General features: G+C 32.3%; 1 protein-coding gene across 9 annotated transcripts in view; it reads left to right on the plus strand.

The window, feature by feature from the left end:
- The window catches only part of fz2 (frizzled 2), a 221,823-nt gene extending 200,514 nt beyond the window's left edge, over nucleotides 1-21,309 (plus strand). For all 9 annotated transcript variants that reach the window (XM_089595810.1, XM_089595807.1, XM_089595809.1 and 6 more), the window contains one exon: nucleotides 18,567-21,309. In XM_089595810.1, the coding sequence (XP_089451936.1) occupies nucleotides 18,646-20,709 (2,064 nt within the window). In that variant the 5' untranslated portion in view covers nucleotides 18,567-18,645 and the 3' untranslated portion in view covers nucleotides 20,710-21,309. The remainder of the gene's footprint in view (nucleotides 1-18,566) is intronic.
- Nucleotides 21,310-23,393: the final 2,084 nt, after the last annotated feature.

Raw genomic sequence — 23,393 nt, forward strand, 5'->3', positions numbered from 1 at the left:
AAATAATTTTTTATGTATGCTACTTCCTCGATGATAATGGAAGGGTGAAAAGTGTTCTCATGGATGCAAAGAAGCGCTTAGCCATGAAATGACAAATAAAACTCGGGTGTAAAGTACAATTTTTGTGTTTGCATTTTCAATTGCTTTTTAAGTTGATATCTAAACTTAATGTTTATCAATGGTTCAAAAAATTAGTATGATTTGATTAGTATGGTATTCAGTAGTACAACTGAATATTCCGCTTTAGCACCTTTCTAGAATACTGATCAATAGTGCTGCTTCATGATTGTACTTAAATCAAATATTTCTCAACGATTTATATTCGTTATCATTATACAAAACTTGTAAGTCTGATAAATGTTAATATTTGATTGAACGACGAGACCCATAAGTTTTTAGGTTACACAAATTTTATTTTCAATCTTCATTTGACGTTTATTTATTATTTTAAGACTTAGCAACTATATTTAGAATTGAAATGGATATTTTTCGTGGGCGTTTAAAAAGAAAAAAATAAATTAAATTTTAAATGAAATAAAATAATGCTTTTAGCATTATCAAAAAAAATTTTTAAATGAATGCTATTTTTGTGAAATAAGATTTTGAAAAAATAGAAATAAGTTTAGAAACTTGTTGAAACGCTAAAAAATTCTGAAGTAATGATATTCTACACTACTGAATAAAAAAATGAGATTTTTAATACTTTACAACTTAAATTTTAAACGCTCGTAACATTCCTCCTGTACAACTTTTCATACTTATCAAGTGCTAAAATAGCAGCTTATTTCTCGTTTTTTTTCTAACTTTCTAGCGGATATTGCAAATATATCATAAGCAACGGTATAATAAAAATAGTAAAACCATCATTTTTAGAACCGAAAATCATACTAATTTTTTGAACCATTGATAAACATTAAGTTTAGATATCAACTTAAAAAGCAATTGAAAATGCAAACACAAAAATTGTACTTTGCACCCGAGTTTTATTTGTCATTTCATGGCTAAGCGCTTCTTTGCATCCATGAGAACACTTTTCACCCTTCCATTATCATCGAGGAAGTAGCATACATAAAAAATTATTTAAAGAAAGGGAGAAAAAGAAATATTTGCACATATTTTAAGAGAAAAGAAAGATTTTAATAGAAAATAAAGATTAAGGAGTAAAGAATATTTTTCTGGTTGTATGTTGATTGCCTTTCATGTACATGGGCCATTCTACCGAAAACGGCATATTTCATGTTCCAGTCGATTACAACGTCGATTAGGGAGATATCGATCTCGAAACTTTTTTAATTATTCAAGTGATGTTTATTGGTGAAGGTACAATAGAATTCAAATTATAAAAAAGTAGTCTTTTAGTTTGAGGTGCAAAAATGGGGCTCAATTAGAGTTACGGGCTCATGTCTCATTCGAAAATTTGAAGGTTTTACGACGCCTGGAAGCAAAGTATGGAGTTTTTGATTTTTCTATGGCATGGGATCTTTAAGTGATTAAATTGAACAACAGATTCACTCATTTTAGACAACCAAAAAAAATTGTATTTGAGACTTGGATGGTGTTGAAGTTGCGGGACCGAAATCTTACAAATTTAACATTTTAACGGAAAATGCTCTCACAAATGCACGCAATTAAACTTGGGTGTTGCAATTAAGACGTTTTGTATTTTATGTGGGTCGACGATGTTGCACGAATTTTTTTAAATTTTTGCAATCCGACAAGGCAGTGCTACAGGCTCGCGAATTTGCAAATTCTGTCTCCCTAAAATAAAAACTAAGAGCCCGTAACGCTAAAGAAGGTCATGTAATATTGCGGGGAGTTAGATCGTCGACTCAGAAGGTGGTGGGTGAAAATATGGCTGTTTTACATGTAGTATGAATGCAGTGGCTAAGTTTAATTTGCATTTGGTGCGTTACTATCTCGATTTCTCGACGCATTTATAAGAGCTCGTAACGCTCCTTTTTAAAAAGCCCTGAACGCTGTAAAATGTCGTGTATCTTTTTTAAGCATTTAATTATCAACTAGGTAGGTAGTGGGTTGAAATAAAGCTGTTTTTTATATGGTATAATCGCAGTAGTGAAGCTTAATTTCCATTTGGTGCGTCACAATATCGATTTTTCAACAAATTTATTAGAGCCCGTAACGCCCCTTTTTTGCTACGAGCTCTTACGAGCCGGGTAATTCTATCCCATAATGATACAGAATGCATTGTATCTTGCTTAAATGTTGCTTTCTCTCCTCGGATAGTGACTTGTACGAACGTTAATCGTAAGTACATGATATAAATGTAAGAATAAAGTCAAGTTATCATTGACAGCACCGTTACCTCTGTTATAATAAGATTTTATAAGAGCCCGTAACGGTTCTATTTTTCAAAAATAATTTAAGAAAGTCGTCGTAAACATTTATCTCGTGCAGATCTAGCAGAGCCCAAAAAATTTTAGTTTATTATGATCGTGGACAATACGAGAAAAATTTTTTAACAATTTAAAATCTATTTTAAGCGTTTTCCTATTTTGGCCCTTAGAATATGCTGGTTTTCGTTAAATGACCCATATATTTTCAATGGTTGTTTACTGTGAATTTTTATTAAGAAGCTAAGTTCACTTCTGATACAGTAGTTTGGATCACTGGAGGTTAAGCACATCTTGGAGCAGAATAACATCTTGGCAGCATGATATCGTCCGCAGCATCATCATCGAGATTATAGACTGCGACAATAGCAGCGAAATGTAAAGATAAAGGTAGGAAGGGGTAACTATGCCTGTGAGTCAAGAGATACACGCAAAGATAGAGAAAGGGTGAAAGGCTAATTATCAGGCAAGCCCTGTGATTGGCTCTTGGGAGTATCATAGTGCTCAGCTAGAAAGAGACAGAGGGAAATGTTGGTCTTCCCCTCTTTTTCTTTGCATCCATCGCAAAATAGAAGCTCTTGTTCCATTTTATCTTTATATCTCTATGAGTAGTGGTAATTGCAGGTCAGGTGAACTAGGGAGCACCATGGCATCTTAGCCATGACAGTACGACAATAGTCGTGAGGTTATCCTTATCATTCTAAAATATTTGTGAAATTTATTTCTTTATGTTGATATTAAGGGACGTGAAGCAAGCGTTTTGGAACGGGAAGCGGGGAAAGCATAAAAGTTAAATAAAACAGAATCCGTTCGTATACAGTAAACCGAAAAAGAGTTCTTTTATTTTCAAACCGGTAACAGTAAAATCAGCTCGAGATATCTTGAATTATTGGTATCACGTATTAATTTCGTTTTGGTGACGTTCGAGTAGTCTTCCATTAAAAAAAATTATGCCTTGTACCTACATAAGACAGTCTACGAGAAGTGCTATCAGCGTCGATAGTGTCGGGTCGGCGGTTCGTTCGCAGCCGTAGCGTTAAGCCATGCTTGGCGCGTCAGAGTTGCCTGTTGTTTACTGTAAGTGGGCCTTGAAGGTCCTCTATCTTTTTTTTTCTTTCATCCGTTGGACCTCTCAATACGGGAGCACCAGGTAGAACGCCAGCTGCGGAAGTAGGCCTAGACTGATAACTTTTTTTGTTTTTCTGAGGGACTCTCTTTCATCTTAGCAACCGGCAGGCGGACTGTGCTCATAAAAACTGAGCTCGCGATATATATATATATGGTCACGAGCCCCAAAATTTTCCATGAAGCGAGGGCAGGCGCTTTTATTCTGCCTAGCCGCTTTCCACTTGATACGAACCGCGTGCCTCGATTTCCCAAGTGCCGGAGCCCAATCACGTGACATTTAATTCGAACGGTTATAAATTCATTTTCACACATTTTTAAAGTTATGTTAATGCATGTAAGGAAAAGCATGTATATTATATTTGACTTATTTCAACTTTTCCAAAACTTCGTGTAGTATTTCATTTTAGTGCTCTTTACTTACAGTTAAAATTTCAGCATTGATATTCATACAAAAATGTGAGGTGTATAGTTGAAAAATCACCACATATAACAATGAGAGCCTATCGAGTAAAGCTGGCGCCTTTTGCCAAAGCACTGGATCAGCTTATCATTTTTTTCACACTATCTCATGTACACTCCATAATTTTACCCAGACTTTTACGTCTCTAGGGTAAAGATCAATGCGATACTACACCAAAGTGAAGTCCCCTCTAAGACAGCTATTGTTCAGGATAATTTTCCCAAAAATGAGCTCGTAAAGAAATACGTATATTTATTCAGAATAGAACCCTTGACCCCTAGGAAAATGTTTCCTCTGTAGCTATCATATAAACCGATAAGTCTACACCTTTTTATATTTTTTATGTGTATACTTTTTATTGTAATCAGTACATATGGCTTATTCTCCAAAAAATCTTGATTAACGTGTCATCGCGTTGTCGAAGATGACACATCACCAAAACGCAAAAAAAATCATCGTGTGACACATAATCTTCTTCGTTTTGATCTTCCCTACATATTTTGTGCTCCGGGACGTCAATTTTTTTCACTCTGAAAAAAGTTACATATGGAAAAAGGACGATGGAAAAATTTACAAAATTTATTGTTTTCAGTGAAAAATACGGTGTAATATTGCAATTATTTCTCAGCCTCAACGCATCGCAGAGTAATGTTTCAAAAAGTAATCAAAAGGACTTAAAAAAAGCTTTAAAATGAGTTTAGATTAAGTTTAAAACCTCACTCGGGTCCAAAGTTACGAGCGATTGAAAATTTTGTTAGAAAATTGTGATTTTCAGCGATTTCAAGATTTTTAAGTTTTAGAACTTAAACTTAAACTTTGGACCCGAGTGAAGTTTTTAATTCAATCTAAGCTTATTCTTGAGCTTTTTAAAATCCTTTTAGTTACTTTTTGAGAAATTACTCTGCAGTGCGCTTAAGCTGAGATATAACTGAAATATCAAACCGCATTTTTTTACCAAAAACAGCGAATTTCGTTTTTTTTTTCATCGACCTTTTTTCGTCTGTAACTTTTTTCAAAGTGAAAAAAATGGTAGTCCCGGAGCACAAAGCAAATAGGGAAGATTAAAACGGAGAAAACTATGTGCCACAAGATGATTTCTTTTGGGTTTTGGTGATGTGCCATCTCCGACAACGTGATGACGCGTAAATCAAGATTTTTTGGAGAATACTTCATATACAAAAGTTTAATAAGAGGTATGAATTATTTATTCAACTTACGTCATAATTTTTAAGTCGTGGAAGAGAGTCACTTAGACTCGTTCTAACAAAGGATCTTAAGAAACATCCTTACCACGTTCAGCATCACCAAAGACTGACCGCTAATGATTTTCTAGCGCGTCTTAGACTTGATAGATGGATGCTTCTAAGAACACTAGCTGATGAAAACTACACAGCAAGGATTCTATTTACAGACAAGGCAAAGTTGACCAATAAGGGTGCAATTAATCGACAGAACGTACGCTATTTGTCTAATGGAAATCCTTGCTGGATGGATGAGAAACCTGTCCATCAGTTCAAAGTAAACTTGTGGGCCGGTATTCTTGGAGACAGAATCATTGGCCCTCACTTTTTGAATGGTAGTTTAACTCATCAAGTGTACAATCAGTTTTTAAAAAGTTAATTTCAAGTACTTCTGTTCCGAGCTGATCGTCGCAATGTGTGGTTCATGCAGGATGGAGCTCAGGGTGCCCATGTACAGCTAGCCGGTGGTAAGTAAACAGGCCGAGAGGGCCTGTTCTGAGTGTGAGGTATGTCGACTAGGGTTTCCCGGTCTCAAATCAGGTTTCAAAACGAGTCTCAAAACAAGTCTCAAAACGAGTCTTAAAAAAAGTTTTGAAACGGGTTTCAAAAAAGGTTTCAAAACACGTCTCAAAACGAGCCTCGAAACAAGTCTCAAAACGAGTCTTAAAAAAAGTTTTGAAACGGGTTTCAAAAAAGGTTTCAAAACACGTCTCAAAACGAGCCTCGAAACAAGTCTCAAAACGAGTCTCAAATCGGATTTCAAAAAAGGTCTCAAAACGAGTTCCAAGACAGGTCTCGAAACGAGTCTCAAAACGAGTCTCAAAATCGATCTTAAAACGGGTCTCAGAACAGGTCTCTTCAAGCCAGATCATGTTTATACTATGTTAAAAATTTGTTTTATGCTAAATAAAAAAAAATTGATAAATGGTTAGACTTTTTGCTCCAACAAAATTGTAAGCTACCTCCATAGATTGGTCCTACCTACAAAGTAAGTATATTAAAGAACTTTTATCATATAAACATTTTAAAGGAACGGCATTTCATGAAATTTACTAATAAAGTGATTGATATTTGTTTGAATTGAGAATCGCGATTCAGAAGAAAATTAAATTTTGAGAATAACCATAGACAATTATAAAAATATCAAAAAATATGTTTAAAAGAATTAAATAAGTATGAAGTAATAAGGTTTTATGCGACGACATGTAATAAAAAAATTAAAAAATGCTGTTTTAATAAAGTTTTGTGATTGATAATAAATAATATTTATAATGGTAGTCATAAATTAGTAAGGGAGACCGGGGAATAACAAGCTTTTTAGGTAACTCAAGCACCTCAGTTTCTCCCGAATGATGAAATATTTTTAATTCAAACCTTGTAAATATCAATTCCTAAAGTGATTACTTTCTCCCTCTCCAAGTAAAACACTAAACAATGCAGCGCAAGTTTAATGAAAAACATATAAAATTTTACCTAATAAAGTGCCTGCTCTCGCATTTTTCATCGCACACACTCGATACCAACAAACTTATTCTAAACTATCTTTTAATGTCTATTTTGTAAATTAAACCTTGAGCTTCAACATGCTTGTTTTTAATTTGCTCTAAGAGGTATGGAAAAAAGGTATTTAAAAAATATTATCGTGTTCTATACGGGTAATTTTTGGCAGTTTAAGATAAGGCGCTACTAGCACGGGAGGCCTCTATATTATTGGTGGGCTCTGATCGTAAATAGATTTCCTAACCTTATCCAGACATGTAAACATTGTGAAACACAAGATGATTTAGTTTTTAAGATGTTTATTGTTTGAGCAAATTTTACAAATGGTGCGTCACTATAAAAAAAAAAGTAACCGAAAGGAAAACAAAAAAGGAACTGCGATGAGAACCAAATGTCAATCAAAAATGAAAACTATAGTTCCAAAGTTCCAACTTTAATGTGATGTAAAATATTTGTAATATGTATACATGTATATATGCTCTCGTTATTTTTTAATTTTAATTTTATGTGTACTTAATAAAAAAAACTTCTTTTTCATAATTCATTTTACGAGTAACCCTAACAAATCATCGTGATTTATCAGGCTAGTGGTACCCCACCCTCTGCTAGAAGTACCTCACTATGGGCACTACTAAGAGTTTTTAGAGGTTTTATTTGTGCCGTTCTTCAACAAAAAGTTTTATTATTTTTATAAAATTTGCTTGTGTTGTAATAAGTGCATTCTCTTTTCTTTAAAAATCGATTTATTCAGTTAATCTTACTTTAAAATTAAAGCTGCAATAAGCTGTTAAAGAAAAGGTGTCTGTCATTCCCCCGTCTCCCCTCTTTAGTGAGATAACCAAAAACCAAAAAGCAAACTTTCTAAAAAAATTTTGAACTTAACGTTACAATTCCGTTAATAAGGTATTACGCACGAAGCGTGCAGAAAGGTGATGTCCTACTATTATATATATAATATTGGCCTACTAGCAATATATACATATATATTGGGCTACTAGTTTATATATGTATATGTATATATATATATATATATATATATATATATATATATATATATATATATATATATATATTGGCCTACTAATATACACATACACACGCACATGTATAGATACACTAGTAGGACATTGCCTTCCTGCAAGTTTCGCGCGTTATCCCCTATACTTAAAAGTAACATAAATGAATTTCAAGTTAATTAAGTTTAACGAGAATAAACTTTCAACTTTTGACGCCAGGGGTTAGCGGACGAAGCGCGCAGAGAGGCGAAGCCCCACTAGTGTGTGTATATATTCTCAAGAGGTGACTTATGCAGACAATCACATGTTTATAAGGGTTATTATGAGGACAAAAGTAGAATTATGTGGAATTGTTATTTTAAGAAAGAAAAAACAGTCAACTGTATATACACGTATTCATGGTGATAATAAAATTGCTATTCATCTAAGGTTGAAATCCATGATTAATTGTAAGATTCTTTAAAAACATATCTAATCTTTAACAAAAATTACGAAGGAAAATCCAATAGAAGAAAAGTTATAATCGCAAATGTAGAAAAACTACAAAATTATAAAATGATTTTTTTTAGAAAAATCGGCCAGCAAAAAAATACATATAATAAACCATTGACTGCAAAATGTAGTGCTATTAGTTCCGAGCTCTTCACTTCCAGAAAGCGTTGATCTTTGTGTATACCCAAAAGAATTACCCGATAATAATCCTAAAGAAACATTTTGAATTAAACTATGTGATTTTATAAACCCCATGGTATTTCTATTATTTTTTCATTTAGGATATTTAGGATGGAGTACTGGTTATTTTAAAAATTACTTGAATAAGAGTAAAAAACTTACTATTATATTATTCATATAGACTATCGTACAGACCAAACGAAATACAATTTAGTCCATTACTGTAGAAGGGACGGCTTACACAACAATTTTTTATTCATTCTTACATTGTGATTGAATATAAAAAGGTTATATTACCAACCCCCCAACTTTTAAATCGGTTCAGTTCTTTACTATTGAATAAACCATATCGTTTAGCTTAGAAGTAGCAGACAGTGGCTGAGGAAGGCTAAAACTAATTCACTTTGTTGAAATAAAATAAAAATTAGGCCAATTTTTTTTATGTTTTACAACGATTTTTACGAATGGTGCTAATAACGGCTCTGCTTTGCTGTTACTATGCACGTATATGCTATCGTCATTGGCATAGTGTAAAACCCCGTCGGATTTAATTGTGGCATCGATCACTCACATTACCAACGGGTTATTACAGCATCGATACTGCAACCTATAGAGGTGTTGATAACTTAGATGATAATGTGCATATAAATTTTTCCATAGACAGTCTCTGTATGCATGTAACTTGTTGACAACGGGTGGGCATACCGTTAATCGAACACGGAGATACGACGGAGTGCACTACGCCGAGACCTTTTTGATTCTAATAAATAGTATACAGAGAAACACGGGCATCAAATAAAAAATAAAAGTGGTAGGCGCAGTTTGGTCAAGGTTGCGTTGCATCTGCTTTTACATCGATATGCAATAACGTATTTTCAGTTCTGGTGTCATAATGCAAAATAGTGAGGGCTGGGGGACTAAGTTTGTATTTACACAATAAGTTTAATTACGACTATAAAAGTTCGTGAGATATTCTAGTTACTCGATTACAAAAACTTCTCCTTTTCACTAGCTCTCGAATGGGTATCAGATATACATCATTTCTTGTTTATAAATGAATGAAACCGATTAATAAAGTTAACGTGGGCAAAAAGTAAAGCCGGAAAAAATTTTTTTAACCCTTTACAAGCATTTAATCGCACCTGTTTTGAAATATGCTCTGCTCTTATTTAACCTTTCCCACAATTTTGACAAACATTTTTTTTAACGCTTTTTTCATGACTTTTTAAATGTCTCTAAAGTTAATTATTTCTTTTGAAACATTTCCCGCATTTAATACACTTAGAATTTTTCTCAATTGTTTTAGCATTTCTTTGTGTGATGCAAATAGTTTTTCTTCTCTAGTATTATAATGCTACATAGATCACATACAAAAAAATTTTTTTTAAACTTTTTCGTGCGATGATAGAAACACTTAATTTGAAAATTTTGAGTTACATTTGTCACACTGATGAAATTTTCATCCATGATGGTGTATCTGACAACATATTACATAAAACAGATTGTTTATAATTTCATAAATCTGAATACTAGATGGTACTGAAAATTGCTTTTTTGATAAAAGAGAAAATTTGCAATAAAGTATAAAAATAGTAATAAACTATGGAATAGCTTTTTTGTTACTCTAAAATTTCATTCCAAACAATATTTCCAATTTTAAATGTGTTTTCTGATTCAATTTGGATAACATTTTTTTTGGGTTTCTACATCGAAACAATGCAACATATAATTGCCCATGAAAAAATAATAGTTTTCTAAGGTATAACCTTAATGAATCAAAACTTTGACCTTAAGATTTATTTATAGTCACAGAAAAAGCTAAGGTAAATTAAATTGTTTTCTGTACAGTATAAACGGTAGCAAAGAAAAATTGTTTGTATTAAGTGTTATTCTTGGAATAAAGACTTTATTTCCTTTTTTTTCTCCTATAATTATTTTAGCTTCGATGTTGTATTTTAATAATCTTGTAATTCGTAATCTTGTACCATTGCAAAGTCCTTCAAATATTGAGTTTCGCATTAACATGAAAATAACGTTAATTTACAAATTCAATTCGTGTGGAGGAAGACCTTTTTCAATACTTTTTAAATATTCTGTAGAGGAATTAATATAAATATTATCGTCTGATTTATCTATTCCTTTGTAAGTTGCTTTATCAATACTATAATACGTTACTAATGTTCCGACCGTATTATTTAAAATTTTTTTGTTTAAAAAATATGTGTATTCATTGTAAGGTGTTAATATAGCTTTACTTATAAAAGAATCATCATCATTATTAAAAATTTTAGAGCATATATCATTTGTTTTCCATGTCTGAGGAATTTTAAAAGCTTTCAATTTTGCCTTCTCCTACATCCAGTAGCAATAAGAAAAATTTGCGATTAATCAAACGTATATTATTCTTTATATAAAAAATACTAAACAACGGCCAAAAATTAGAAAATTTTATGGTTTCTTGAACAATAGTAATTTTGCTTCCGTTTTTTACTACTGGGAGAATATGACGAAATTCTCCAACTAAAATTATTATTTTATTTCCAAAAGGTTTATTACTACTAGATGAATCTTCTAAAGTCCTATTAACGATTTCTAACGCTTTTTTCGGTATCATAGAAGCTTCATCCCAAATAATTACTTCTACATTACGTAATTTTTGTTTATTTGGCTTAAACTGGGAGAACGCACTTTCTATAGTGCTTAAGTCTTAAGGAAGTCTGAAAGTTCTGTGAGTGGTCATTCCGTTGAAAGCAAAATAAAAGCAGTACCTGTCCAAGCCATTGTAAGAAAGTTCTCTGTAGATGTAAAAGGAAGTATTTTTTTTCGTTGTAATTTGGGAGTCTAATTCACTGTCTCATTTTTGTTAAGACATTTTGTAACTTTTCAAAACAAATTTAATGAAGTATAAGTAAACGAAGATAAAAATACAAATGGGCCAAAATTTTAGTTATAAAAAATTGAAAGAAAAAAACCAATCAACTAACGATACTGTTAAAACAAAATCAATTTGTAATTCTGACAATATCGTAATTTTTTCATTTTTGACGATATTTGAAATCTTTCACTACGTTGGCGTTTTAAATACATTAAAATTGGGCATTCGCCAGGAAAATAAAAAATGACTGTTAAAAATCCATGTAATTAATTATGATTAATATACATTTTTCGTGTATATCAATTTTAAGTATCAATTAATTTATTTGGTGTTTTTTTCCATACTTCGTTAATTTATATTTGCAACGACGGGGGTTAATGCGCAGAACGCGCAGGGAGCAGATATGGTTTTAAGAATTTATTACGAGGTTTTAGAAATATCTTTTGACACATACAGGATGGACAGCTCTATTGAAAAAAAAGGCCACTAGAAATAATAATAAAGCCCACTAAAAAAAATAGTAACAAGCATATCACTTTTTGTATAAACTTTACCACTTTTACTCGAAATTAGCAGCTTGTTTTTCATTTTTCCTTACAAGCAGCCCAGAAATCATTCCCCAGCGTAGAACATGCATTCCCGAGTATTTTTTTTAATGCCGTAGTCTTCCGAATTCTGTGAAATATACTTAAACATATTTTGTTTCATATTAACAATTAATTTTATTATTTTTTAAGGCTTTAGAAGATATCAATGCAAAGCTTATTTTGAAAAAATTAGACTTATAACACAACAAGAGGGGGGGGGTTGGCGTGCGGAGCGTGCAGGGGGGGCGAAGCCTCACTATTATACATATACATATACATATATATATTCCCACTAGTTTGTACGAGTGGGGCTAACGCCCCCTTGCGCGTTCCGCGCGATGTCCCCTTACTAACAGATTGAGTAGACAAAATAATGACATTACTCGTGAATTTATTAATGCAGGCTAATAATTAGTTCACAAGAGCATAATATGTGACTCAAAAAGGAGTTGATAAAACATATGATAACATAAATATTAATTTTCCAATAGAATTTTTGAAGAATATCAGAGAAGGTCTTCCACCACACAAATAAAAATTAAAAATAATTGCTATAGTTATGTTTATAAGAACTTTAAGCATATCAGACGGTCTCTGTAGAGGCACAAGATTAAAAATAACAAAATTACTAAGGTATAATATAGAAGCAAAAATAATAACAGGAGAAAAAATAGAAAGCAAAGCTTATATTCCTAGAATAACATTGAATACTGGCACCTTATAATCATTACCTTTTGTCTTCTATAGAGAACACTTTTTCTTCGTATTAATATGTTCTATGTTTATCAACAAATTACAAGGACAGAGTTTTGATTCCTTAAGATTGTATATTAATAAAACTTTATTCTCTTACGGACAATTATAAGTTGCTTTATTAAGACGTAAAAATCCAAAAAGGAACTTTTTTCAAATTGAATCCGAGAATAAATCTGAAATTAAAAATATTGTTTAGCAAGAAATTTTTTGGTAATTTGAAAATATATAACTTTAAAGATCCTTACATTTAAACAGACGTATGTTAATTTATAAAAATCATGAAAAAGAAATACGTGAAAAATGAGGAAAGGGTTTTAAAAGAACAGATGGGTTAAAACAACACATAAAATGTCACAACATTAAGCTAACAAAATGAATTTTTGTTTTAAAAGCTTAATTGTGTTGGTCTATTCAATTATACCTTCTTCTAAATTCTGTCTTTTTGTAAATAAAGTCCTTAGGTAATCAAGAATTTTATATTTGGGTAAAGTACACATGGACTAGAAAGAGATTTATTATTTAAAAGTTCAATTAAGTTAAACAAATAATGGTACTTTAGAGACATATAGTAAGTATGGTGGAGCGAATAAACAGAAGAAGACCTATGATCAGTGACTTTGAAAACCCTAAAAACGAGGTATGACTTGGGTACTAAATTACACATATTTTTTAACATTTATCATTGTAAAAAATTTCATAAATAAGTGTTTTTCGGAGGGGAGGTAGTGGGGGTGCTGAGGGGCAGGAGGGAGCGGAGGGGGTGGTTACTCAAATATAATTTGATAAAAAATAACGTTAAAACAAGCAAATAACTATGTGAATCGAGGGGCAGTGGGGGGGAGCTGAGACTTACTTTCGTTAATACAACTATTCAATATAGGGAGATGTATATATATATATATATATATATATATATATATATATATATCAAGACGTATATATAGGTTTACTTATACTCTTATAACGTGGACTGACTTGGTCTGTATTCACCCGCTGTTGAGTCCCAAAATTGCTTATACTATGATTCTAGGTATTAATCATCTCGAAATACCGTTAAGTATAGTTTATTTTGGGGATAGTCCATTTACTTTGAAGTTGATTTTTAAGTAAGGGAGAAAATAATTCACAAATATCACTTTTCTGAGACAACTTTCTTTTTTTTATCCATTGGGCCCGATGGCTAGCGGGTATAAATTTTATGCATTTAGTAATTCGTATACAACCGTGTGACTTGCCATTACGAAACAACTTTGAATCTCTACGAATTGTATGATTTTAAAGCTTTTACGAAATTTGCAGCAGGAATAAATTTTTTACCTATAATACACCTTAGCTCTTGGTCGAAATTTTTATCTGTATACAGGCTCTATTTTCAATGGTTACCTACTTCTATCATATTAGATGTACATTTTAATGAACGTAATAAATCATTGTACTTTATATTAGTCCCACTAATGCATAAAGCAATGTCTCAAAAAACATTGTAATCTCTTGACACGAATCTTGGCTGCCTTTTACTCTAGACTACCAAGATGACCAAGTGCCACCAGAAAAAGCTTTGTCAATGCCAACGTTCATGGCGTAATACAAGAAGATGTTGGGCAAGAGCACAACCAGCTCCAACGCTTCAGGGTGTCGTAGCCGTTCTTCTGATTAATCTAGTGCTGCCAGAGCATCTCTTGCTACATTAGCCTTGGTGATTTATTCTAACGGCATATCCAAGGAAAAACTATTTATCAGGCCTGCTTTTCTGTCTAACAGTGAGCGATTGGTCATTCGAAAAATCACCTAAAGACAAGGAATTATTTGACCAGCCGCGTACCTACTTCCAGCATGCTTACTATACGCAGAGTTTCCAAGGAAAAGAGTCACGCTACCCTGATTTTGCGATCACGTTTTCACGGTTTCAATAATATTTGCGAATCGTAAAACAAACGATCTGCTTATTATTACATTGATTCTTAGATGTTACGAAACATAATTAATATGGAAGTTTTACAACATTATCTTTGGCTTAGACACAAAGTAAAATATGAAATACTCATGACTTAAGTAACGCCACAATGTACTGGTTAAGTGTGTTTATAAAATAGATTTTCTACGAAATGAGGAAATTAGGTGATGGTTAATAGTCAGTGAATAAAAACCTATTTATCGGAAAATGTACCATTAAAATATATTATTAAACAGTTTGTAAAGCGCACCTGCTTGTCAAGTCTTATTTTTAAAAACAAAATTCCTGAATAAGCTTTTTACTTCGTTATTTTACTGGTTTAAACTAAGATCCTGTGATAACGGTTCAAAGGACAATTGTATGAAAGGGAAATTAATGGTTTGTGATTCATAACTACAATTATAATTTTCTACTACGAAATATATTTCTCCTACTTTGAGAATTTTTGAGGGTCACGTATGCCCTCAGTTAGAAAAATAGGGTTCGCACCTAGCGCGCATCCAACCAAGGCAAGCTCAAGGAATACCTCTGGCCTAGTGCTTGCTCCAGTGACATGCGCTACCAGGTACGAAAATTATCATAAAATAATAACTGTACTGATTGATTTATCGTTTACTTAGTCAGAAAATAAAATGTGAAGCATAAACGATGGTCATAATGCTATAATGTATAGGTTCATTACGTTCCACCGTTTTTGATGTAAAACATCAATGATCGCGCTTGGGAGTTCGACCGACGCGATGAAGCTATCCGTGCGATGGCACGATCTCCAGTTAAACTCGGCTCGGCTCTTTATGTCTCTCCACGTGCTTACTGCCGCCCCTCTCTCGTTTGTAAAGTGAACTACCCGTATATATAGCTGTATAGAAGGGCATATAAATAAATGTCACATACATATGTATTTTATACATAGTGTACACATACGTACGCAAATATATTAAATATTATATATTACGTATGTCCAAATAAAATTTTAAAATTTTACTGACTTCGAGAATCGAACCTACATCTTTTGGATTGGTAAATAATCAGTGACGTTATTGATTTTACTACGCAGCACGCTGATCTAATTTCTGTTCAAATTACTAATGGATACCAATCGAGAAACTTGTAAATGAGAAAACTGATCGATGATTTGGCGTCTTTTATATTATATATAATTTAGCACACCGATATCAAAATAAATAGTTATAATTATTTTTGAGAGGTCCAATAATGTTTAAACTGTATAAAATTGTGTTTTGACGTTCATTTTGCTTATATCTTTTAACGGTTGGATATGCAGAAAAAGTAAAAATACCAGCGTGTAGGGCGAAAAATTTTATATCAACAAGCACTTTCAATTTTGTTTTGACTAGCGCAGAATGTTGAGAAAAAAATCAAAAAGACATTTTGGCAGTATTAAGAGTAAGTGATACGGAGAGAGCCATTGATCATCTGCTGTCGCGCTCGCTCTCTCTATATTGTACTCAAACAGGTAGGCCTCTTTCATAGCTTTTTTTTAATAATTTGCTCTTGTAGAAAATAATAAATGAATATCAGAATAAGTATTATTTTTTCATCATTTTAAAAAATTTCTTCTGTGTGAAATGAATTGTTTTCAAATATCAAAATTAGACCATAGTGCAAAGTTTTCCCGGGGTCTTCTCATTGTGTTTATTCAAACTCCATCTCAAGTATCTTCACCGGTCTTTAGTAAAGAGCTAACGAAATTTGCGCACCTGCGCAACAACGCACAGTAAGCAGGTATCCGAAAAAAGACAGACACACAGAGAGTAATACACACAAACGTTTGTTAAACTAATGTATGTACCTATGTGTAGGTGGGTAGTATAGATACTCTTCGCCGTGTCTTATTGTTCTTTCTCGTTCTTATTGTTTACATGTGAATGAAAAATAAAAAAAAATGTATGCATAATTTAATAGTAGATTTTTCGTAATCTATAATATTCACTGACAAAAATATATGTTTATAAATACACCGTCTTTCTAATATAAAAATATTAAATAAAGATTATTTAAAGTCAAAAAAATAAATATATTTCCTACCTCGCGCGTTTTTGACAGGCTGGTGTGCGCTCGAGAGAAAAAATAGGATTCTCTACATGAACACCACTGCTCCGTGGCCGCCTTACGTCCCTCGGGCCTTGTTTCGCAGGTCCGTTAGGCTGCAAAATAGCCCTACAGACAATGGCACTTATCTGACGGAAATCACTGTTTTTATCATAGACAATCATATACCACCGAGTTCAATAACATATTCTTCAATGTTTAACATCTGTTGGAGCTTCCAAAACTCACACCTTTTTTTTTTAAGATAACTATAGACGACGTCTGAGGTAGATAAAATTCATTTTCGAACACTCAGTATTATTTGTTAATTTGGAAACTACTTTTTTAAATATTTTTCGTTGGAAATTAAAATATTTTTAATGAGTGCCAAAAGCGCCTGTAATCTGTTTGGTATCAAACAAAAAATTAAATTGAAGCTTGTAACAACACAGAGACTAAAAATTAATCTGACTGATTGTCTTACAAACCAGTAGTATTTGATGGCACAAAAATTTGTTACTCGTTAAAAAAAATCTTCTAAAATAAAATTATCTTTAAAAAATTAATCCAAACACACTCAATCGACTTGAGTATAGTTTCTTGACAACAACCTTGAACCTTAAAAAACGTATTTCAAAGGGGCAGAAAAGTGATCTAAAATTAAAAATTTTATTGGCTTTTATAAAAGGAAAAAAAGAAATTTGTGCGCACAGATGTAGAGATCGTCGTATTATTATAATCTCAATTTTTGTTGTTTTGGATATTTTTTAATAAAAACATTGTATAGTTGTAAAACTGAATTCATAGAAACATGAAAAAATAAGTTTTTAATAATTTTATATCAACATAACCTTTACAGACAGAAAGAATGTTTCATTTGAAAGAAGTAGCCAAATAGTTAAAATCAAAAATTTTCAGTGTTTTGTAAAGTGCTAATTAACTTTAAGGGGCAAAAATTGTATATTAGGTCACGAGTCAGGGAAGTAGTACATTCCCGTCGGCGTGTATATCACCACCGGGGGTGAAGCCGAGGGTGGCAAATACGCGGACGGTGATGTGCTATTTTTCTGCCGAGTGACGTATACGATTTTTCTTCATATCCGGTGGGAAGTTTGCGTCCCAAAAAAAGTTATTTGTTGCTTAATTTAATATACAATAAATACGCAGTCGTTCCGACGTTCATTGTGAACGCTTATGCGTTTGTTGATCTTGAGACTCTAGAGAAATAAAAAGAGCAAGTGAGATAGAAAGCAATATATATTACTGCAGTAACTAGGAGAGAGCTGCGCAGTACGTTAGTGCGCAACAAAAAATTCCCTTCCTGGTCAGGAATGCATAACTCCCCAGCCTGAAATCAGGACGGGAATGCGAACTTCCCGTCAGGGTATGATGAAAAATAACTTAACTTTTCATCTTTTAGATATATTTTTATAAAGTAAGATTAGAAATTTTCGAAAAAATTATAACACGTGTAGGGTGACAATAATAATAGTAATAATAATAATAATAATAATAATAATAATAATAATAACATAAAGCGTACATATATTTTTGGAAATATTTTAGGACAGCAAAACCTGTGAATAGTAGAACAAATGTTATAACTCGAAGCTAAAGAGAAATCATCGTAAAATAGTTTTGATATGTTTTCTACTAAAATTAATAACTACAGTAATGTTTTACTGTAAGGCCTTATTTTATACTTTGTTATTTTATCGTTTTTTTATTTTATATTTTAATATAAAAATGAACTAGCTACGTCATAATGTACACTAATAAAAATTTTTAGGGCTACTTTGTTCTTACTTACCTTATTTATTTACGAACAAGCTAAATAACTGTCATGCGCTTAAACTTATATAAACAGTAGTATCTTATAATTGTTATCTGTTGTTTTAAATAATATAATGCATTTAATTTTTCATTTTTTGGTACTTTTAATGCAAGATTATTAATGTTTTTAAATATTTCTAGGTTAGCGCCAATAGTATTTGTTGAAAACCATTGTACGACGTAAGAAGACCAGTGTGTTGTCGTAATTTTAAATATTATCATGGGTATTGGAAAACTATTCTCTTTCATTCTAGTTATTATCATTATTGTCTACAGTGCACAAGATTCTATAGAATCAATTAATAATGTTGATTCTGGAATTTCTTCATCAACTTCATCACTTTCATTTTTGTCATCAATTACTCATGATGTATCTAATGATAGATCAAAACTAGCTGCCGCAAGCAATTATGATCATTCGATTCCTAAACCAGACTCATCTAATAATAATTATCAGAGATGTGAAGAAATAACAATTCCAATGTGCCGTGGTATAGGCTATAATTTTACTGCAATGCCTAATGAGTTGAATCATGACACTCAAGAAGAAGCAGGACTTGAAGTTCATCAATTTTGGCCTCTTGTAGAGATAAAATGTTCTTCTGACTTGAAATTTTTTTTATGTTCTATGTACACTCCGATCTGTCTACCAGAATACACCAAGCCTCTTCCAGCTTGTAAAAGTGTTTGTGAGCGTGCTCGAACGGGATGTGCACCTCTTATGCAACAGTATGGTTTTTCTTGGCCAGAGCGGATGGCTTGTGAACGATTACCTAGTCAAGGAGATTCTGATAATCTGTGTATGGAACAAGACAACAAAACTTTACTCTCAACTGACGTTATAGCACAAAGCATACCTCCAGTACTTCTTTCGAAACCGACGAAGTCATCTAAAACCATTCAATCAGTCAAATGTAAACCTGGAAAAAATCAGAAGAATTGTTTGTATTCCAATAACAACAAAGAGAAAGACTGCACTTGCCGATGTCGACCACCGCTTATTTCTTTAGTTCCCTCGAATTCTCTAAAAGAAAGTAGTGGAATTCTTAATTTTGATCCTTTAATTATTTCTGACATCACAGGTTTCTTAGTTACTCAAAAATTAGACATCATTGGAGTAACAGATTGTGTTTTACCTTGTCAAGGGGCATTCTTAACAAGTGAAGAAAAAAGTTTTGCTACGGTATGGTTAACTTTATGGAGCGGATTATGTGCAGCAAGTACACTAGCTACAGTTACAACTTTTCTCATTGATACACAACGATTTAAATATCCCGAAAGACCTATCGTATTTCTTTCGGCATGTTACTTTTTAGTATCATTAGGATACTTATCAAGAAGTGTTGTTGGGCACAAAGAAATAGTATGTGACGGTAACATGTTAAGATATGGAACAAATGGTCCTGGAATATGCATCACAGTATTCTTATTAATTTATTTTTTTGGAATGGCTTCGTCTGTTTGGTGGGTTATTTTGGCTTTTACATGGTTTCTTGCAGCTGGATTGAAATGGGGAAACGAAGCAATTGCATCATACTCACAGTATTTTCATCTTGCTGCATGGATGGCTCCAACAGGGCAGACAGTGTGGGCTCTTTTATCCGGTGGTATAGCAGGTGATCCCATTGCAGGAGTGTGCACTGTAGCATCAGAAGGCATCCCCATATTTATACTGGCACCATTATTAGTGTACCTTTTACTCGGTACAACATTTTTACTTGCTGGATTTGTAAGTCTATTTAGAATTAGATCAGTAATTAAACGTCAACCCGGAGCCAAAGCTGATAAGTTAGAAAAATTAATGATTAGAATTGGGATATTTTCAGTTTTATATACAGTTCCAGCTAGTGCAGTTCTTGCATGCTATCTTTATGAAACAACATCTAGGGGTGAATGGCTTAATTCATTAGCTTGCCCTTGCAAAACTCGTGTTAGGCCCTTGTATTCTGTCATAATGTTAAAATATTTTATGGCACTAGCAGTTGGCATTACATCTGGTGTATGGATATGGAGTGGAAAAACGATTGATTCTTGGCGTAAGTTGTGGAGACGTCTGTGCAGTAAAAATTCAGATTTTTCAAATAATTTTACCGGACCCACTGGTACTAGAGTTACCAGTCATATAGTTGGTAGTAAAGGACTTGTTGAACGAACGGTTACTTCTCAATATTTAACACCATCAGGTCCAAGTAGTACTTTATTGCAACAAAGTAGTATTACGAATACTTCGCAACATCACATTCATCACCACGTTCTTAGACAACCTCCTATTTCTCACGTATGACGGCAGCAGTCGGCAGAAGGTGATTCGAATAACACAGGTTGTCAACATATGGAAAGACCTTCTGCCTTAAGTAATTATGGGCCACTCTAAATAACGATATTTTAAGAAATAGTTGTAATATGTTCATATAACCTTTTTTAAAACAACATTGTATTTCTTTATTCTGTACGATTTATTGATGTGTAAAAATCATGATATAGATAATGTAAAACTTTACGTGATTAGTGATAGCAATAGTCCCTATTGGCTTAAAATCCATAACATGTATAATAAAGCCCTTTTTAAAAGACACACACACGCATGCACACGTGCACGCCCACACTCACACACACACAATAATTCAATTTAAAAAATAATATATTCTATATCACTTATATACTCTAGTAAAAAAAATCAAACAATTTATTTATTTCACAATATACTGGAGTACTCTTATAAAATAAACATACAACTTTTAAACAAAAAAGTAAAACTTTTTCTAAATGACCTCATACTGACCTAATGTAATACTATTTTCAGTGTATTAATAAATATTTGTAGATGACGTTTCAAACTATCTTTATGTTATATTATCAACAGAATAAAATTTTTAGTTGAACAGAGACCAGGTAAAGAATTTCTACTTTCTATAAAAAAAATATTCAAGTAGTTACGAATGCTCTTAAGCATTTAATTAAAAAACAATAATTTCAACCACACGTATTGTAATAATTAGGTAAACAGATATTATTGACAAGTTTTTTATATATTGTCAAATTTATATGAATACTTATAAGTTTGAAATAAGAATTAGTTTCTTTTAAAAATTTATTACGAGCTACACAGAACGTTTTGACTAACAGAACTAAATGAACTTGCTACGTAAATTTTTTCTACAAAACCTTTTTTTTCTCTAAAACTTGTTTTTTAATTTTGTTTGAAAATCTAGACATTATCGATTAATAGATTATAGAATTTGCATAACTCGACGATATTATTGATAACTATTTCTTTGTTTTTAGCTCGTAAGTGCACTTCAATACCAAAGACTATTACGAAAAACTACTTCAAAGATCCGTTTGTAAACTTCTATGCGTTCTTTTTGAGGATATTAACCGGAGTAAGGTGTTATTAGGGCTTTTACATCAAAGCTTTTGAACGATAAATTAAAAAAAAATACATTATCTGAACTAAAAAGTATTATAAAAAGTATAGTCAATCCCATGGAAACTAATAATAAAAATATTGATGTTACACCAGTTCCCAGGATTAGAACTATAAGATTGACAACTTTTGGAACAGTAAAATCATGTGGAATAGTCACACATTCACTCATTGGTTCGAAAAGTTAAATAATATTTCGTGAAGATACAAATATAAGTTAAAAAAAGGCGTATGCACCATCTTTTACTTGCTTAACGAGGTTTGTGAGTATCATTCAAAGAGGCGGTCACTAAACTTTTCCAACTAAGAGTTTTTCTCAGCAACTTAAGTTGAAAATTTTAGAAAGGTCACTTTTTTCGTGATTTTGTCAGTGGTTGACTCACGCAACGTATCGATTGTACTTTTTAAATATTTTACACTTTTATTAATCTTTTAGTTTTTTCTTAAACTTTTTTCCGCCCATTTTTCTGCACGTCTCGTCTCAGTTGCTGCCCACTTTTTGCTATAATTTATTATCTTTTTTTTTCTAATCCAACTGTTCTAACCTTTATCCATGACAGTTGGAAGACAAATCATGTAAACAGAGTTATGCATCAGCTTTTAGAGCTTTACCCTTACCATCACTTTACATGAGTTATAGACGTCTCTATTCTTTTGACTACATTTAACAATGCAATTATGTAGAATTAGACAACATGTTGATAAGTTAAGAGAATAAAAATTTGAAATGTAGGTATACTGGAGCATTTTTTAGCGACACGTTTTAATTGAGGCAATCAATACGTGTGGAAAGTAAATAATGCAGTTATTGATATTTTCTCAACAAAGGAGTACGATTGTTACTGTCCAATGACTTATGAAAATTGCCATACGTGTCATACAACAATGCATTTTGACTGTTTATTACATTTAGATTAAGTAAGTGATAAAAATATTTTAGTGAATTCGTACAGCTGACAAAGAAAAAAGTAGTGAAATCTACCATGGTGACTCCGGTGAAATAATTAAAATGAAAAACCCCCTTTTAAGTCAGTTTATTACACTACTTAAATATATCTTCTAAACTTTTTAGTTGTGCTCACAACTTCCGATCCAGAACACGCATGCTTGTACACTACTTATGTAAGGAGACAAGACTAAATGCTTAGAATGTCTCTCAAGTTTAATAAAACAAAACAAGAATATGCAAGTTATTTTTTTTGGGCTCGTTAGTTTAAACCCTTAATTTTTAGAATTTAATTGTTTCAATGCGATAGCTTTAAACTTTTAAGCAATTTTCTTTGTTGTTATAATGTCGGTTTAAGTGCTCGTTGTCGAGTGATGGAATGCATATCAACTGTATGTGTACGTTTCATGATTATGCACTATTCCCATTACTACTTTTTCTGCATTTATGTAAGCTCCTCTAGTAATGTTACTTCCAACTCTCAATGTGATATCTTTGTGAAAACAATAGGTACATCTAAGTTGTAAGTAATAATCGTTTTAAGAGCTTATTCCATAAAACTTAGAAGCCAGTCTGTAAGTATCTTTTAGTATAA

This window comes from Copidosoma floridanum, unplaced genomic scaffold, assembly GCF_036245765.1.
Source record: "Copidosoma floridanum isolate Cflo_tuat_1 unplaced genomic scaffold, Cflo_Japanese_pri ptg000028l, whole genome shotgun sequence".
In the NCBI taxonomy this organism is placed as follows: domain Eukaryota; kingdom Metazoa; phylum Arthropoda; class Insecta; order Hymenoptera; family Encyrtidae; genus Copidosoma; species Copidosoma floridanum.